General features: G+C 34.8%; 1 protein-coding gene across 1 annotated transcript; it reads left to right on the forward strand.

Annotated features, from left to right (window-relative positions):
* Nucleotides 1-5: 5 nt before the first annotated feature.
* LOC106164400 (spermine oxidase) lies at nt 6-18,724 on the forward strand. The gene is made up of 5 exons (XM_086995574.1): nt 6-357; nt 2,141-3,058; nt 11,031-11,157; nt 12,602-12,716; nt 14,150-18,724. The coding sequence occupies exons 1-5, from the start codon at nt 219-221 to the stop codon at nt 14,318-14,320; spliced, it is 1,470 nt and encodes a 489-aa protein (XP_086851700.1). The 5' UTR covers nt 6-218; the 3' UTR covers nt 14,321-18,724.
* Nucleotides 18,725-19,707: the final 983 nt, after the last annotated feature.

The following is a 19,707-nucleotide window of genomic DNA, read 5'->3' on the forward strand; positions in this document are numbered from 1 at the left end:
GCAAATGAAATTATTACCAGATAAGTATTATATCTTTTGACTGTTAAATTTTGTTTTAAAATCATATTATTATTTAGAAGTTATTTATATATGTTTGTCACTTTGCTTTGATAAATGTATTGTTTTTAATTATGATGTAAGCGTCTTTAGCCTCTGTCTGGAAGTAGTCAAGACTGAAGAGCAACGATGACAGCGAGCAGTCAGCTGTTCGTCAAAGAATGGCTAGTGTTGTAATAGTTGGAGGTGGGATTGCGGGTATCGCCGCCGCAGACTTGCTTATTAGATCGGGATTTCATGATGTAAAGATATTGGAAGCAACAGACAGAACAGGAGGGAGAATTTGGAGCGTTGATGTTGGTGAGTCTAACCTTGGCATGGGGTGAACCCTTTCCTTGGAGTTCGGATAAAGAACGAGTTACAGCATTGCACTTTCCTTACACGTACTATGATTGAAGGATGGTTAAGGAATTAATAGAATGTAATGAGAGGTGTCAATATGTCTATTTAGTTTTTTTGCCCTCTTGAAGACGACATTTTTCATATAAGGCCTGTGAGGTTGTCAAACTGTCATCGTCAGCTGTTCAAGTAAAAATTAACTGTCTCAGATTCCTATCAGGGTCAGATGATGCCAAGGTGAAGTATACCTCTTTCACTGCAGAACCAAAATGAAAGCGATTTCTTATAAAATTTGAACTCTGTGAATGTTATGAATTACAGGAGTTACTATCATAAATGATTGGTATTTACATTTTGTGTTTGACGTCACTCACATGCCTCCTGTGTCACAGGCATGCTAGATTAGTTCAGGCGACCAAAGTACAAAAGTTCTTTTTGAAGTGAAACCACTATTAGGACCCTGTGTGCCGTTTGAAGAATGTTAAGATATAAAGATATTACTTGTGAAATATATTTATGATGTAAATTTAGCTTTATCATTTCACTCATAACTGTTAAAGATACAAAAAAAAAAAAAAAAAAAAAAAAAAAGAAAAAGAAAAAAAAGGGATTGACATATGAAGGAACAATGTACAATTGAAGGTGTTTCTGTTTTCTTTCTTTTCCATTGTGTGTAATTTTGACTTTCTGACTAACCATAGTGCAGCTCTTCCCTGCATACTGTCGCTAGTTTGCTTTTCCTTTCCTTTCCTCCAAGTATTTCTTGCATATTGATACCTATAGCTATGAAGGACTGAAGTAATAATTACAAAATACACATGGAAGAAATCAACTTTTTATGACTATAATGAATCAGAAAATGTTTTCTGCATCTGGCATTTTCAGATGTACTTTGATTAGTGTGTAGACTGTTATGAGCTCTTTCTTGAAGTTGCATGATCAAATGCCATTAAAGTGATATTCACTGTAAGAGGTTAGTAGGGTAACTTGTTTGTTTGCATGCAGGTGCACATAACAGACCTTTGTGATAGAGCAGTCCAGTGGATATAGGCCCTGGAAAAATTAGTTTTCTCCCGCAAAGATCTTTGACACTTAAGCTTGTAATTCAGTGTAAAATGTCATAACATTTTAATTAATAAAAATGAAGTTTATCAATATTTGCCCATACACTATCATATGAAATTTCATTGTAAAATTTCATAGCATTTTAATTTGTAAAAATAAAGTTTATCAATTTTTGCCCGTACACTAACATATGAAAAAAATATTACTTAATTAACCACCTTTGATAAGCATAAGTTTAGACAGGCCTAAAAACAGAACAATAATTTCATCCTCCTATCAAACAGCTGGTTAGACAAAGACAGCAGACAGGCAGTCATAAATGTTTATTTAATCAATAATAACCCTACCCTTGCCTGATGAGGACATAAATGTTAAATAGGACAGCAGTTAAAGGTATGATCATGTATGAGATTCACACCCCAATAACTTTTATGGTCGGAATGATAATGACCCAATAATGGCAGTGAACCATGTATGCCCACAGATGTTAATACTAGTACTAGCATGTACACTCCCTGAGTCAGAAAAAAATGTTTGTTTTGTAATTGTTGAAATAGTATACATGTTGCAAGTATCTTTTAATTGTGCTTTTAATAATAATATGAAACTTCTTGTTATGTACAGAACATGAATCTAGACTATATCTTATTTTTCACTTTTTCCATTACCTTTTCCCTAGATGACAATATAGATGGAAAAGCAGAGCTTGGAGCAAACTATATCCATGGAATAGAGCGCAATCCTATCTACAAAATTGCAGATGAAAATGACCTCCTGGAGTTGAGAAACAAGGAAAAGGGACTTCGTCACAGACATGTTTATGTTACTGATCAAGGGGATATTGTAAGTAAGCAAATTGTGCAAGAAGTAGACTGGGCATATGGCATGCTCATGCAACAATGTGAGGAGTTCTTTCACTTGGATATTGCCACTCCATGCAAAAATGATAGTGTTGGTGCTTTCATGGAACGGGAGTATGACCGCAAAGTTGGAAAATACTCTGCTGAGGAGAAACATATACGACAGCTGATATTTAATCAAAGATTGGCCTATGAAGCAGTCATTAGTGGTAGTGACTCCATGTATGATGTCTCTTTGGGTGAACTGGGCAGCTACGAAGAGCTCCCTGGAATTCACTATACAATACCTCCTGGCTTCGAGATGGTGCTGGAAATAATCAAGCGCAATATACCTCCAGAGGACATTGTGCTGAATAAGCCAGTCACATGTATCTGTTGGAATCAAGGAGACAAGTATGAGAGCCATCACCAGGTGTGTGTAGAGTGTGAGGATGGAGAAAAGTTTTATGCAGACCATGTCATCGTGACGGTCTCTTTAGGGTGTCTCAAGTACAATGCAAAACGCTTCTTCAGCCCTCCTCTCCCAAAGTGTAAATTGGATGCAATAGAAAGTCTGGACATTGGCACAGTTGGGAAAGTCATCCTGGAGTTTGACGAGGCAATTTTCCCACCAGATGTTAGGAGACTCGAGCTGCTGTGGGACAAGGACCATTATGATGACTGTGACAAGGAGATGTCCAAATGTTGGTTCAGGAAGATCTACTCATTCGAAATGATCCAGGAAAATGTGGTGCTAGGTGGGTAAATGTACTCAGTATACAGCATGCTAAACATATATAAATGAACTACATGTATGCTGATATTTTTGTTCCAGGGTAATTTTTTTTTTAAAGTTGGTCTACGCCCTTGCTGTCTGAATTTGATACGTTTTTGTCAATACTTTGTTGATCTGTGCACTCATGTATACTCTGAAGGTGTCTCTAGTGAGAAAATATTATTAACTGGTTACATTTTCCACGTATCCCCTTTCATGAGTTGACATTTCGTGATTCATATTTATTTCCACTCATTACTTGTGGGATGATGATTGAGCAATTCCACTCACCTCTGTCTTTCAGAAAAAAAGGGTTATATTTGATTAGATTCACGGATTAAGTGAAATCACAAAAGACAATTATGGTCAACATGATTCAACAATTTTGTTACACATTCTCAAGTGAATAACCACTCCCCACTGTAAAATGAGGTTCACAACTAGTTACTAGTATGATCAAGTGTTTCATGTGAGCTGAAGTCTCAGTGACCAAGGAAAATTAAATTTAAACATTAATTGTATCAAAGGATATTAAAACAATGCAAATTAATCATTCCAGCCAATGATACCATTGTAATTTGTGTATATGAATGTGACAGTACTTTGTCAGTTAAAAGTGTTGCATAAAATTATTTTTCAAAAAAAAAAAACTTTTTTTTTGTGGGATACCCAATAGAGAAATACTACTTTTTACCACAAAGCCCTTGCCACTGTCTTTGAAAAGGGTAAATTACTTCAAAATGTGTTCATTTTTACTGGTGAAGTTCAGATAAATTAGTGGTCAGGAGCATTCCCAACTGAGAGATAGCAATTTCTTGTTTTTTGCATTGGGTCAATCACTTAAGGAATAGTGTTTCCATTTTTGCTGTCAAAAAAGCTGATTGTTGAATAAGAAAATGCATTACCTTAGTTCTTTGTAATATAAGCACCCGATATGAATTACTTATAATAATCTTCCAGGAAGTCCACTTAATTGCCTCTCTTAGTCAGCATAGTTGATATGTATAGGATGAGTGCTTTCAAACTTCTTTGTTTAAGTTGCACTATTTTAGGTACAAATCAACCAAAGGTGAAAAATACCTAGAGTGACTAAGTGCATGCTTTAAGTTGATCATTAAAGGGAGTGATATGTGAAAACCAAGCTAAGTTATCAGAGAGGTGTGGTGCTTTGTTCATAGAGTACTTTCATGACTAACAGAGAAAAGGGGATTAAAAGAACCTTCATAAGAGATGGAGAAAAAATTACTTTGTCCTTCAGACAGTCAGGTTAAGACTGATATGTTAAGTTTAGCTGTATAAATTTTTGCACCCATATGACTTCTTTTGGGTTGATTGTACCATTTTAAATAGAGCCGACATAAACCATCACTGTCACAGAAAAATGTGAAACACTTTGACGCATTGTCAGTCATGAATCTCATACAAGGAGTTGTTATCCCATGTACTTGGTTATACTCTTTTGGCTATGTATTTCATAATCAAGGTGTAAATACTGATAATAAGAACAGTAAAAGTTGATACATTTCATGACCTATATTAACTTTTTGGATCATTGAGTTGGACACATCTGTTATAGCCTCGAAAATTAACCTTAAATGCTAATCACAGTATTACAACTTCAGCTTATACTTTTAAATGATTCCATTTAAATAGATACAAGGGATACATGTGCTGTCTGCTTGCTGAAAGGTGTCATTTGCATTTGCAGGCACGTGCACACACACACACACACACACACACACACACACACACTTTTGACCCGTAAAGCAAGTCTAGTGGTTGCCTCAGGGTTTTGTCTAATGCATTTGATCCCTCGCCGGGCCAAATAGAAGACCATCATGAAAAAGGTGCCTTTTGTCTCCTGGCTGAGTTTTTGCATGAGAGGGTCAAATTGAGGGCAGAAAGGCTAATTAAAATGTCTCCAGTGTGGTTGCACCATTTATCTCAATGTGAAAAGCCACTGTAGTGAAAGTGTGTGGCAGCGCTTCTAAGTGAAAAAAATCATTTTAATTTAATAATTTACTTTTTCTTCAGGCTGCTTTATTACCATGTGCCTGGGCTGTGCGTAGTCAATATGACCAAAGGAGATCTGAACCTTTTGTACACATGGCTCTATTCTTGCCCTACACATGCTCTATCTGTATTTTAGAGCCATTTCTTCCCATTTTCAGGGTACAGTAAGGTTTAGTTCCTCTTCCCAGTCGTACCTTCTCTGGAGACGTAATACCTGACATAATACCTGACTGAAATATAATATAGATTGATGATATACACTGGGAATGCTTGTTGGAGCTACAAAAGTATATAGTATTTTGGGGATATGAAAGTAACACAGCCTTGCCCCTTCACAGTATAGCTCTCTAACCTGCCTACCCTGTATGAACTGCTGTGACCCTGTCTGGCATTTCTGTCTGGGTGAAAAATGAACATCAAGTAACACTGGGTAAATATGACCTACATAGCTGGTTAGATGTCACTTTAGGGCCTGTGAACATGCAGGTGCTGGTTTAGACATTTTCTTTTCTAGAAGTTTTTCTACAACTCTTTCTCTCTCTCTCACTCCCCCCCCCCCCCCCCATTATGACTGTACATCATGAACTTGCCATGTGTGTTTATCAGCTTGAATCAGTTCCTCCAAGAGCAGAGACTTTGATGATTTGGCAAGTTTTTGAAAAATAAACACTGTTTTACATTTTTTGATTTACATACAAATTGAAAAATGCACTGGGAACATTCCCCTTTAGCTTCCAAACTGAAAAATGAACTAGCAGAATTTGAAAAAAAAAAGCCATTGACTTTTGGCTGGTGAAAATTGAACATGGTATTGAACAGCGATATATTTTTGTGATTCCATTTTCTTGTCTTGCGTGTCTTGACTGTTTTGCGTAAGCTTTGAATGGTTATGTGGTTAAGTGTGGGAAGACATATAGTGGTTGAGAATGAATTTATTTGCCTGGGATTTCAAGGTTGCATATATCAGTTATGTTCTGTGGTCAGATATGTGGATAATTTGTGATCTCAATTGATTTTTGCTTTTTGATGAACTCCCATCAGTACTTGCAATTCTTTCAATTCAGTTTAATGCTTTCCATCCCAGACCAAAGTGCTCAGATTCTCTTATGCTCATGAATGTCAAGGAGTTTACTATTATCTCTCTCTCTCTCTCTCTCTCTCTCTCTCTCTCATATTCAGCTCTCTCTCTCTCTCTCATATTCAGCTAGTAACTGTTTTGACTCATGCTCAGAAGCATTAATCATGCACGTTCTTGTTTAAATGACTCAAGTAATTCTTTTAAACCCTGTGTACCAAATGCATCATCTATTTGATTAATTTTCTTGATATTTGTGCAATGTGTGGGCACCAGATATTGAGAAAAGCAACATACTTACTTGACTATGTTGTATATTTTAATGTTGCAAAAAATCAATTGTGCAATAGGAAAGGGTCTGATTAGTAAGTATCATTTTCATAAATGTGAGCTTACTGTCATACATTTCCATACCAATCTACTGCAAAGAAGCTTAGCATGCTAGGGATTTCCTGCTGAATATTTGAGTAGCCACCTAATAGATTGGATGTATTCTATTTGCAGCTGAATGAGGATTGTATTGTCTTCTGCTTCATCAGCAGGGAATCTAATATTCCTGTCGGACAGTATATTAAAGCAATAAAGCAAATGAAATAACCATGGTTCATGAAGTCTGTAACACTTGAATACTTAAGTGACTGATGTGATGGATAATGTTTGAGGAATCATCTCCTCGTTACATGTATAAAAAATAAAGAAACAAATTAAAGGGCAAGCATCACAGGTACTGCTGAAAAGGAAAGCCTTTCCCCTTGTATCTCATTACTTGCCAACAAACTGTGAAATGTACTTGGGTAGATGTATGGTATTAATGTGTATGGAAAGGTTGCTGCCAAAGTATACCTGAGATTTTGAGTATAGGTAGCAAAAATAGTAATGTTATCCGGACACCTGTTGAAAAGTTGAAGGCACCAGTTTGAGTTACAGTATTCGATCATTTAATCTTAACACCACCATTGCCTCAGCATCATTTTTTTTTTCAAAAATTCATCAATTCCTGATCTTTTTGAAAATTTTCTACTTTCTGACATGCAAGAACCAAAATTGCAATACATAAGATTTGAATGATTTTTTCAAAAAATTGATAACAAAGCATAATTTTAGGAAATAACAATTATGATGAATTAATTTATTTTCTTGAAATTTTATTATGTTTATGTGCACTAATGTAAGTAAACTTCTCTAGGATGCTAGAATATGGAATCATATTTTATAATGTTAAAATTATTCAACATTCTGCTCCCACATTGAAGAAATAGTTTCTTCTTTCTCTCTTTTTTTTTTTTTTTTTTTAGCAAATGGATTCTTGTTTGGTGTGATGCCGAAGCTGAAGTTATTTGCTATTTAGGTGCCCTTTTACATTTAGATTTACCAGTGAGACTTATGAAAGTGTGCATGGTAATGCTGCATGAAGGTTATTGGAATGCCTTGATATGAGATTCACATCACACATCCTTGAGGGTTCATTTATTATTATGTGCTATTTATGGACATGATTATTTCTTTTTGAAACTAATTTTTTACTTAAGGTAAAAATGTGTTATCTAATAAGAAAGATTTAATGTGTTTTGTTTATGATTTTGCTACATTTGTGGCATGCAGATCAACTCACACATGATATTTCTCACGTATGCCTTTTTATCACAGTAAATATGAAATATTGGGTTATTCAAACATGATCCCTATCACATTTTCTATGAGATAAAAATTCATATATACGTTAACACTTTTTCATTCTCAAAAGACATCTATCTGTGTGGGATGTAGACACATCTATGATTTGAAGCATACTGACTCTTTTGAAAAAAAAAAACTACTACACCCTTTCCCTTTTACTTGCTCTTTCCCTGAAATGAAACCAAAAGAATAAACAGTGATAGATGTAAATTATATATATATATATATATATATATATATATATATATATATATATATATATATATATATATATATATATATATATATTACTATTAAATTGTAACTTCCCCAAATGTGTGTCAGTCAAAGTACAATTAAGGGGGAGCGGAGTGAAAAGAGTATATGTGACCTCAAGCTGACACGAAGTAATGTATTCTTTTGTGAACTGTCTTTCTGGGTTGTGGACATCATCAAACCCAAGCAACAACTAAAACCCATCATCCTATTTCCTTATTGATTGGTATTAACCATTCATGAATGTCTGTCTGATGGTGCGGTGAGAGAATTGGTTTTATTTGGGATATTGATTCATTCTTCCATCTTGATAAATGGAATTGGACGCCTTGCCAGAAAAGAAGTCTTATAATATGGCCTTGGGTTTCTTTCTGTATCTGCCTATTCAGGGGTTATGTCTTACACAAGGTGCCGAAGAAGTCATGCTTTCCAAATGTGTAGATACCTTGTTTAAGTGATAGATAATATCAGGCCTAAGGTCAAGTTATGAGTGGGTGCAGGGGACTGATAGCAATCAGTGAACCCTTCCAGGAATGGTTATTTCTGCTCAGTGAACCTGTCCTAGAATGCTCTGTTTTATCTTTGAACTTATGTGCATTTATTGCACATTTTCCAATGATTTTCAGATTTCATTATATAGGAGAAATTCAGTAGATGGGATGACTGATTAGTTTTGTGAGCAGTGTGTGTATGTGTTTGTGTGTGTGCGTGTGTGTGTGTGAATGTCATGAATATAGGTTGTAGAGTGCTGAAGTTACCCTGGTTTGAACTCGTGGACCATTGACCCTTGTTTGACAGTAGAGATTAGTCGACCCAAAGTGGCCTGCTGTAGATGAGATAAGTTGTTGAACTTTTATAATTGCTGTACTGCATAGGTTTAATGAGAGGCGAACTATTTAAGTTGCACCATTTGCTGAGAATTAAATTGTTTTATATTAATACAAGTTTCTTTGGTGCTTTACAACCTCTGCCCACATTTTCATCTTAAATCAATCAGGAAAGACCACTTGTTTTGTGATTTATTTTCTCCAATCCAACCGTTTAATGATGTGAAAAATGCAATGATTAATCAATTAGTATAACAGTTTGATTCTGAACTTGAAGAGGGGTTACATAGACACATTGCTTTTTAATAGGGGATCACAAAAGAGCTTTAGCACCCCTCCCCCAACCACCACCACCACCACCACCACCACTGTTAGACTGTTAAATCTGATTTGTTTTAGTTTACCCAAAGTGATGAAGTATTGGTCTGGAACATACAGCATGGATTTTTGGTTACAGGCACAAAATCCTCCTTAATATTGGACTACTACTGATTTAACTTGAGGCAAGGTCAACTATAACTTTTCAGGTTATAGCTCTTTTGTGAAACTAGCCCCTGCTCCAATTGACCTTCTGACCCAGACTGTTATGACTGGCAATGGAATTCCTGTGGTGATCAGATATGTGCACATACAGTATGGATTGTTTGGTGTTTTGAGGATAAGGAAATGCTTATAATGGGAAGTACATAGTAGAAGTATATAAAACTGGTGGCCTTGTCCTTAGTCCAAGTCTTGCCCGAGTGGTGGGTTTGATAGCAACTAGATATGGCTGGATATTTCTGCCTGATCAGCCAGCCTTTCAGTTATGCCCATGGCTTTATACATCTACAGTGTGGTCATTACAGAACTCCAGATACATCTACATGTATCTTTTGTGTTACATGAAGTTAGAATTAAAATGACACCTGAAAATGAAGGGAAACACTACTAAAATTGTCCAGAAAAGGGATTTTTGTGCATGTATGTTTTTGGAGATTGCCTCAAATGTTGAATAATTTTTAAACTATCTTCATCATGTAATGATTACAAGATCTGTACCCTTGTAAATAACTTTTTCTTCCCTGTTTGATATGAGATGTGGGGTGTGGAGCTGCTGTCAGTTTGTTTTCTTGACCTGTTTACATTGTTTATGGAAACTTGATTGAGGTTAATGTTGATCTCTTCTTGTAGTGTCATGACTGTACAGCACCAGTCCAGAAACTAAACTTGTGTCAGCCAGTAGTTTTGCCAAGCCCTAGCCCAACCTTATCATTAAATTGGGTTACAGATCATGTGCGCAGAGTGTCCTGGGTTTGAATCTTCAAGTGTATCTAATCAGTATGTCACTGCAATATGAATAAAATTCCACAAGATAATTTTTTTGTATATTGGAAAGCTGATTGCTACCCTTAAATTAACAGATGAGAACAGCTTTTCACATCAGCTCTTCTTGTTTTTTATTTTAACAAAGTAATGTGATCTGATCCTCAAAATAATTTCTAGGTATTTTGCTTCATTTGTGAAAATACAGAGATTCCTTTTAGTGAAAACATGTTCATATGGCCTTGGACATTGTTTGCAATGCTAGCCTTTCACTATGAATTAAGTGACCTTGAAAAAGTACTTGAAATTGCTGTCCTTGAAAAGAGTTTGTATTTCATCATTTTTCTCATTAAAAAGTATTTAAATTTGATCATCAGTTTATCAAAGATTATTTCAAATATTGTAGTTTTAACCTGAATAAAGACAGTAATTTGCAGAAGCGAAGAATGCCCTTATATTTTGAACATCATTTAATACTAATTTTTTAATGTTAGATGGTACATGTAGTTAATAAATTATGGTTCATCATCAAAGTTTAAAAATACTAAGTTTCCCTTCCATATGTACACTTATGAATGACATAAAGCTGCCCATGTTTATGCTCAATTAAACGTCCTTGAATGTCCTTGTCCAGGTCACATTAATATAACTAATGAAGGTATGGTTACCCCCCCCCCCCCACACACACACACACATACACACACACACACTAAGATTTTAAAATAAAGTGAGAGAGTCAATGTATCAAAATTTTAGTAACCTGAAAGAGTAACTTTTGATGAACCATATATTAATTTCAATTTCAGGCTGGTTATCAGGAAAGGAATGTTTGTATATGGAGACAATGAGTGAAGAGAAACTAACAGCAGACTGTGTAGCAGTACTGGAAAAATTCCTCAAGAGATCCATCCCAAAACCCAAGAAAGTAATCAGGTATGTATTTGCATGTTGTCATAACATCCTGTTGCTACAATGGAAAACATGGGGGTATCTTCCCTTATACCGTGAATACTCAATATCCTGGTTTTACCAAATGCTGAAAACTGACATGTTGGGTTCAATATATCAAGTTTTTGCCAGTGATCATAAATAACTGAAAATAAGAAATAAGATATTTGTCATTGATATATATATATATATATATATCAATAAGATATTTGTCATTGATATATATATATATATATTTGTTTTATTTGTTGGTGGGGCCCCAGGTTCAATGAAGTCATTTGAAAAAAAAAAAATACTTTTATAAAACTTGTTGGGTTTAATATATCAACTTTTTGTCAGTGGTCATAAATAACTGAAAATAAGAAATAAGATATATGTCATTGATTTATATACGTATACATATATATTAGTTTTGTTTGTTGGTAGGGCCCCAGGCTCAATGAAGTCATTTGTAGCTTCCTGTCAAAAACATGGATCTGTTATGAATGCTTGTATTTTAAAAAAGGGAGAGGCAACAAACATAAATAAAAATGTTTCATGACCCTGGGCATAGGTGTAAATATGTTAACTCTGTTTAAAAGGAAAAGGTGACTTGTTACATACCCTTTTGGTTGAGAACGTATGTAGGTCAATGTAAAGTGCTTCAGCACTTTTGCATTGCCCTAAGTCCAACTTCTTTTTTTATTTTCGATAGTGTACATAATTCAGTCCAGGTTCTGTTTGGACTTTTGCCCCAAAGCAACTTGCGTACAAGAATGGGCAAGGATCAACTGCGTCATGGCTGCTGTGCTTGGGTTATTAAATAGGTTAGACATTTCAGGGAATCACAGAAGAAAACAAAACATTGTCCCCCACTTGTTTCTTTCACTTGCAATTTCAGTGGACTTTCTGTTGAACTGTTTTAATGTTTTGAGGTTCATTTAAATCATTTATTGAGTGGACTGAACTGGGAAGCAATCTTGTGTACCATGTGGCCTTTTCAGCCTTGTCCAAATATTAAGTTTATTGTCTCTTTAGGCAATAAATTAGATGCTTTATTAATTGAACATATGAAGTGATGAAAGTAGAATTCATTAATAATTAAAGGCACCTTGGGGACAGGATAATCTAGCTGCATAAGAAAAGTTGCTATCAGGCTACATGTCACAGACAAAATGAGGAGTTGCTGACATAGTCTGAGGACAAGGTTATTGGTACTTAAAAAAATAGAAATGGACTGTAAAGAAAATTAAAAAGAAAATATATTAAAATTAAAAAAGAAAAACTTTGATGAATCCATATTCTTAGGAATAAGAATTTTATCAGTCTCTTTTTACACTTTTTTTATTCTTTCACTGTTGGGATCATGTCTCACAGATTTATTTGAATAATATATCTTTGAAGAGAGGTATTATTGCGTGTGTTACAACACTTCCTGGTTGAATTTCAGAACTAAGTGGGGCACTCACCCTTACACTCGTGGAGCATACACCTATATTCCTGTGGGAGCCACAGTGGATGATATCAAAGAACTGGGAGCCCCACTGCCAATCGATTCCTCAAAGGTAAGAGGGTGCATATTTTGAATATAATTTGCTGTTATAACGCCAGATGAACATTGTATTGGGAGCACACTTATAAAAGTGTTATTTCAGACCTAGCTGTGGAATGGGTTCTTTATGTCCACTATTTATGATCATTTTTGCCAATTTCCCTCTCAATTTTGTGATATTTGTTTAAAATGTCAAGATTGAAGTCTGCTATTGTTCTTTTTGAGCTTACAAAAATCCTTTCAAAAGCTGCATTGTGATTAATTTGATGACTGCACATCAACATCCCAAAGCCTGTTTTTACAGTGAAATCCCCAAGTATATTGCTTTTATCATAGAACAAGTAGCAAAAATGATATAAGTACCTTAGTCATGAAATGGCATTTGCCATGAAACAGCTGGCTAAAAATTCAAGCAAACATCAACTTCTTTGGGATGGGGATAATTAACAAATTATCACCTTTCAACATGTTGCATAAACAACTACCACACAGTGCTTTTCCAAGTACAATCAGCTTACATTTGCATGGCATACTATTAAGTCCTTGAAAGTTCAGATAGGGGAGTTACAGTCACTTCATGTGTATCAGGTGTGATTGCAATCCTTTTGACTAGAGACAGAATAGATGGATGCTCCTTCGGGCATCTGAAGTGTGACTAAGAGCAGGATTGCATGAGAGGAAATCTTTAGCACCAGCATGGTCACTTGGTGTCAGTTGACACAGGGCAGTGCTCACTCCATGATCTGTTGGTAGGGAAAAATATCAGTAAAGATACAAGCATCATCCATCATCATCCAGACCCTGAGCTAGATGTATTCAGACTATTCATGCCAAGAAGTTGTGTTATGTAAAATGTGCCATCCTTTTGAATAAGGCATCTTCATGTTTAATTTTTTTCAATTTTTAGACTGCACTGTAGCTTGCTTTATGGATGATTAGTCAAAAAATTAAGGCTTAACCACAAGCTAGTTAAAATAACTCATAGTGCCTGTACATGTAGCCATCACATGCATCTGTCGTTGCTGTTGTCGTCGCCATGCATTTTCAGTGATGACCCAAAAAGTGGAAAATTGTTTAACCTATTGTCTTCAAACATGTTTTACATTTTACTATTTTTTTTTTTTCATTTTCACTTTTTTTCTCCTAAATCAAAACCCACTAATGTACATTTCATTACATGTGAAATGATAAGAATTTAACACCAATAATCAAGATTTTTTATTATTTATAGCATTAATGACTTCATAAGAATACATAAAAAAGTACACAAATGTTAATATGTCATCCATGCAACCATGAAGATAAGATTTTCAGTAAATGGCACTGTTCTTTTTTACCCTTTACAATTGAAAATGAAAAATGACAGTGTTCAAAGTGTTCACAACTTGAAGAAATAGTCATGATTAAAGAAGCTCATGAGTGTATTTTTTTTTTCCATTTTTCTAGCCTCAGGTAGGATTTGCTGGTGAAGCCACCCACCCCTCCTTTTATTCCACTACTCATGGGGCACTGTTGAGTGGCCAGCGTGAAGCAGAACGCATTATTAACTTATACAACCAGAAAGAAGATGACACTCAAGAATCGGAGAGCGATGAAGATGTAGGGCTGATGTTTTGACGGTATTAAATATATGTAGTTACTGTCACAAAACCGTCAGAAAACTGATATATATATCCCACTGGCCTGAGAAAGTTTAAGATTTGACAACAAGTATTTTTTTTTTTTTTTTTTTTTTTTTGACAGAGCTATTGTTTAAGGAAAAGGATAGGATAGAGCTCTGCTTTTTCCTCATGATTTTATATTGTTGGTGTTTTCTTAGAAAAGACAAACAAAATAGAAAATAATCATGGCACCAGTGAAATACATGTAAGTCAAAAAAAGTTATCCAAACTTATCAGTAAAAGACCAGGCAAAATTGTATAAGTCAGCTGATCTTTTTTTTTTTTTTTTTTTTTTTTTTTTTTTTTTTTTTTTTTTTTTTAAGGATAGGCTATAAACGTAACCTTTACCATTTTACCTTGCTGATTGTGATCAGTTCATCAGTAAAAAAAAAAAAAACAAGACCATCTATTGACAAGTGATTTTCTTATCATTTTCAGGCCGCTGCTTTATAGATGCTTTCATTTTATTTTTAGCTTTTCTGCAATGAATACAGATTGAAGCAAGTGAAAATGAATGGAGATTTAATGTAGTAGCATGTCATGCACATTGTTGTTGACGTTTCTTTTTAAAACAGACAGCATTTTGCTTTTATCTGCTTATACATTGCAAAATGTTATTTGTTATTTCAATTTTTGATAAATGTCATAGGAGGCATAACTTTGCTTCAGTGAAAAGATAATCATTCAGATGCATTAAAAAAATATGAAACAATAAAGTTTAAATTTTAGGCCATTTCTGTTGTAATGATGTGACAGTCTATGTAGAGGACAAACTCTCATAGAAACATTAGAATCATTAGTGTTTTGTAGATATCAGTCTATTGGGAGCTTGCGTCTAATTTGTACCCAAGTATACATTTTTATCTACAATTTCTAGAATATTTATTGTGCTTGATTTTTCCCTCGTTTGGAAGACAGGCGTGACAAGTGTGAACCCACGTGTTAGGTAAGTGATAAATCATTCACCAGACTCGTGGTTTAGCAAAATAAAAGAAACATGATAACAATGAGGGTCTATTACAGAAGAGAACCACAGCCTCCACTTAAACAGCTTGCTTGCAACAAACAGCTTTACAAAGATGTACGCTGACAGTATGATATGTGAGACTTCCCAGTTTACTAGGCATAAACAGTAGGACACATGCAATTGTTAAGGAAGTTAAGTTTAGCCTGTTCATGACATTGGTATCATTGGCAAATAATTTGGCATATTTTAGTGTGGGTTATTTTATTTTATTTTTTTAATTATTTAACATTTCCATATTTTCTTGTGATTTATTATTTGTTTCTATTTCTTTTTGAGGATCGATCATTACAAGATTGATGAAATTAAAGTTCAGTGGTTAACCTGATATGAACCATCAAAGTTCTCAAATTATCCGTCTGCACAGATATTTGCCAGTTTTCTCACCTAAAATGGGGGTTTAATTCACAGCAAATTTATAACTTTGACATATGACGGCATGATTGGATCTCTATTCAGCTTATCCATTGGTGCGGCTGCCTTCTCTCTCCCCACACAGTTAGAGCAGCGAGATTAACTAGTAGATGTGGCTAGTTTGATTAAGTCCTGTCCATCATTAGGAATCATTTGGAGATGTAATGCAGTCTAATTTCCTGCCACGACACTGTTACCTTCTGATTATCGCAATACAAGCTGCTGTTTCCTGTGGAATAAATGACAGCAGGCATAATGCAGTCCTTGCTGCACCAAGGATACAATAATCAGGGACAATTATTTGGCTCCTTCCTGGAAAAAGAGTGAATATGGTGGTGATTATTTTTAGATCTCTGACCTACTGGTGATTTTGACTTGGTTTTGTAGTGGTCTTGCTGTAACTAATAAAACTGGGGTATTTAACACATTCATTATGGCAGTCTTTAGTATTTCATATTGAAACAACCTATATAGAGATGTACTAATACATCAGCAGATGCTGGCTTCAGAAATTCTTTTTTTTTTTCAGATGGTGATTGATAGTATCTCCTGGTAGATTTTAGATAAAAGATTTCAGGTGCCAGTATTTGGCAACATCTCAAAGTAAATCATGCACCACATCCTTCTGATTTATTCTCATCTTCTCTCGATGCCCTACACGTCACACATATAAAGTGGATAGCAGGTGTTTAATTTTGACCATTGGTGTCTTATTTGAAGTAATTTCCCTGTCTTCTAGCAGCACAACTTCTGCTTCTATGTGGCAAATCATACTGTTGTTATCCTTGCTCTATAAAGAGTAATGTAGACAGTGTAGACTGGATTCCCCTGAGTTTGTACGCTGTGCAGATCAGTCAGTCTGTATTAGTTGTCAGAGTCGGATCAGAGATTGAACACAGAGATCCGAGATGCTCACAGAGCAGGTTGGTCATTACCGACAATGTTTCCCCACTGTCAGATAATTGGTGCACTGTTTTTGACCTAAAATCTACCATGCAAATGCTGGTTACTTCCTGGGGCAAACTTTTTCTTACAAATTATCGGACATTGGGTCCTTGATGAAAAAGAACTCTGTCATCAGGAGGTCAGTTGTTACCTCATGTAGGTTCTATGCCGTCTTTATTTTTGAAGAAGTTTCTTTGGCAGGTTAGATATAAGGCTGTTTAAGTTGAGGAGTTGTATATAACTAAAGATAATGACTGCATTTAAATTTCATGACAAGTATTTGTTGTAAGACTATGATGTACATGTAAGCATAATTGTATTAAATGCAGCATTTATGGATTGATTTAAGATCTCATTATTTTCATATGGTTTAAAATGAGCACAAATTGAAATTGATGGAATGCTGGAGTATTATTTGTAGAAAAAGAATTCCACCTCAGATTAATATAATATCAAACACACCGAGAATATTTTATTCAGGACGGTTTAATATGAATATGCATTTTCATATCCACAGTTTACAGGTAATTTTTTAAAGAAGGTCAGCACTTAAAAGTATTTGCTATTATGTATGTACTATGCAATATGTTTGCTTATCAGAAAAGTAGCAGAATCCCACAGGAGGGGAATTTCCCCCTCGAATTTTTGTAGAGTCTTGAGTTATTTTATGAAGCCACCTATCAAATCCCATAGCATAATACCTCATCAAGAAGTTAACCTTTCTGTAGATTTGAATTTACTTTGCGGCATTAACTTTCTACTGTGTAGCACTAAGTTTTAACCCATCACTGGTCATTTTAGAATATGACTAACTACTCATTCATATAGTTACCTCTGTTGCGCTGCTGTATTGGTGCAATAAGACAACATAATTTTTAGATCATAAGAATTAAGTAGAGCTCCCTGAGCTGAGTTCATACCCAATAGTTAGCACTGTGAACTGCACTGGTTCCTGAGGAATTAGTTCACATCTGTAAGATGGGGATGTAAATAATTGGATTGTTTGTTAAGAGGGGGTTAGCTCTTCTCTACATGTTCCTTACATGTTTCTCACAAACACCAATAGACGTTCAGCCTGGCCCCATGATGATTTGAGCTATTTAATGAAGAGGTCAAAATAGTTAATTTTCAATAGCAGTTTCATTATTAAATATGGTGATTTTCTTCCCTTAACAGAAGTGAATTGTTTTTGTTGGTGTTTGTACTAAATAGGATTTCAGCCTGATTTGGTCATTTTTATTTGTGATAGCTTGCCCAAAATTGTAAGCTATCAGTGAAAATGACGTGCTTGCTTGTTTATTCTCCTCATGTGTATCACACTATATGTAAGCACATTGTTCTCTGGTTGCTGTACATTACTGTGTTAATATTGTAATGCTTTTCAAATTTTTTCTCTTGAACCATCAGTGAAAGTGCATTTTAAGTTAACTGGAACATTTGACAAATGTGTGGGAATAAGATAATGGTATGATGATGGAGCAAGAAAGAGTGAAGTTCACACAGTGATTTTTGTGCTGTTCTATGTTATATGGATAACAACTATGAACTGTGTCTTAGAGTTGCATGGCAAATTTTTTTCACATAATTGTGAGGTCAACCTTGCACCATTTCACCAGTAACCCCCCATTTTGTCTCAAATTAATTATGCCATGTATAGTTTTTTTTTTACTAATTAAACCCTGTATTGAGGTGTAAATTTGTGCCGTTATGAAGATTGAAACATTTTTGGGGTGTGTTATTGGTTACTTTTCCTATTATGTTAAAGATATATTTCCTTTGCAAAATATGAGGTTGAAATGTTGCAAATCATTGGATGAGTTATGAATTTCTTTTATTTTATTTTTTTGCTTGATTACAATTTTAGAATTCTGTTTTTATATTTGTCGTCATTGGAAAGCAATGTCTTTCCGTTACTTGTACAGAGAGAGAAACTTCTGTGTATTGAATTGTTATGGCAATAAATAAATCAATCACTTATAGGCTTTTGCTGGTTCTTTTTATACCTGTAGTCTGTACATGATTGTTACCAGATTCCAGAACCCCTTTTTTCTTGTGCCCCCTCATTTTTGATGGTGGGTATCAAAGTAGGGTTAGTTCTGCCCCATATAACTGAAATATGTCTAATTAAAATTTTGTACAAAAGCATCTTTTGAGTACAAGATGATGCACAGTGAGTGATGTGGATTTCAGTCATAGGACTACTTGCTGTGCATAGGGAGATATAATTAGGTAATTCCAACATCTTCCAAAAATAGGTTTTGTTTGTAAACTCAGGTGATGCTTTCAACATTCTTTTCAACACTTGAATCAACAGTTTTAGGTTAAATATCAGAATCAAACAAGGCATAAGGAAAAATTTAGGTTATTACCAGATAAAGCATGACAAGTAGACATAGAAATGATTAGGAATCGTTTTCAGAATTCATGAATCAGCCGACATTAAGCATTGGCTTAAGAAGAGGATCAAAAATATAATTCAATGCCGTCTCGGAGAATATTTCACCCCAGTGATTTCCCTTCTGCCTTGAAGAAAAATACTGAATAAATCTCTCCTGGCAACTAGAAGAGAAATAATCACTAAACAATTCTGATATTAGATACAGACAGAAGTTGATATACCAGCAAAACAGTTGCACAAAAAAATACTTATGACGATGTTATAGCCATTAAGAAAGAGCACGCAGCAGACAGTTAAATTGCCTTCAAAAAGGATTCTCAGATCAATAACTGTCAAAAATAATATTACAATAAGACTTCTGATTGATTGGAGGTTTGACATCGATATGTCTGATTCACATTATGTATTTTTTTTAAACGCGTGACAAAAAGACTGCATTTAAAAGGTTCTAGATGCAAGATACCTTATTTAATTCTCAAAAAGACTACGTGCAGACTTCATTAAATTAAATGTAACAACATCCTCCGCCTCTCAAAAAAAAAAAAAAAGGGTGAGACTTAAT

This window comes from Lingula anatina, chromosome 1 (assembly GCF_051362555.1).
Source record: "Lingula anatina isolate TDL-2025a chromosome 1, LinAna3.0, whole genome shotgun sequence".
Taxonomy (NCBI): Eukaryota; Metazoa; Brachiopoda; class Lingulata; order Lingulida; family Lingulidae; genus Lingula; species Lingula anatina.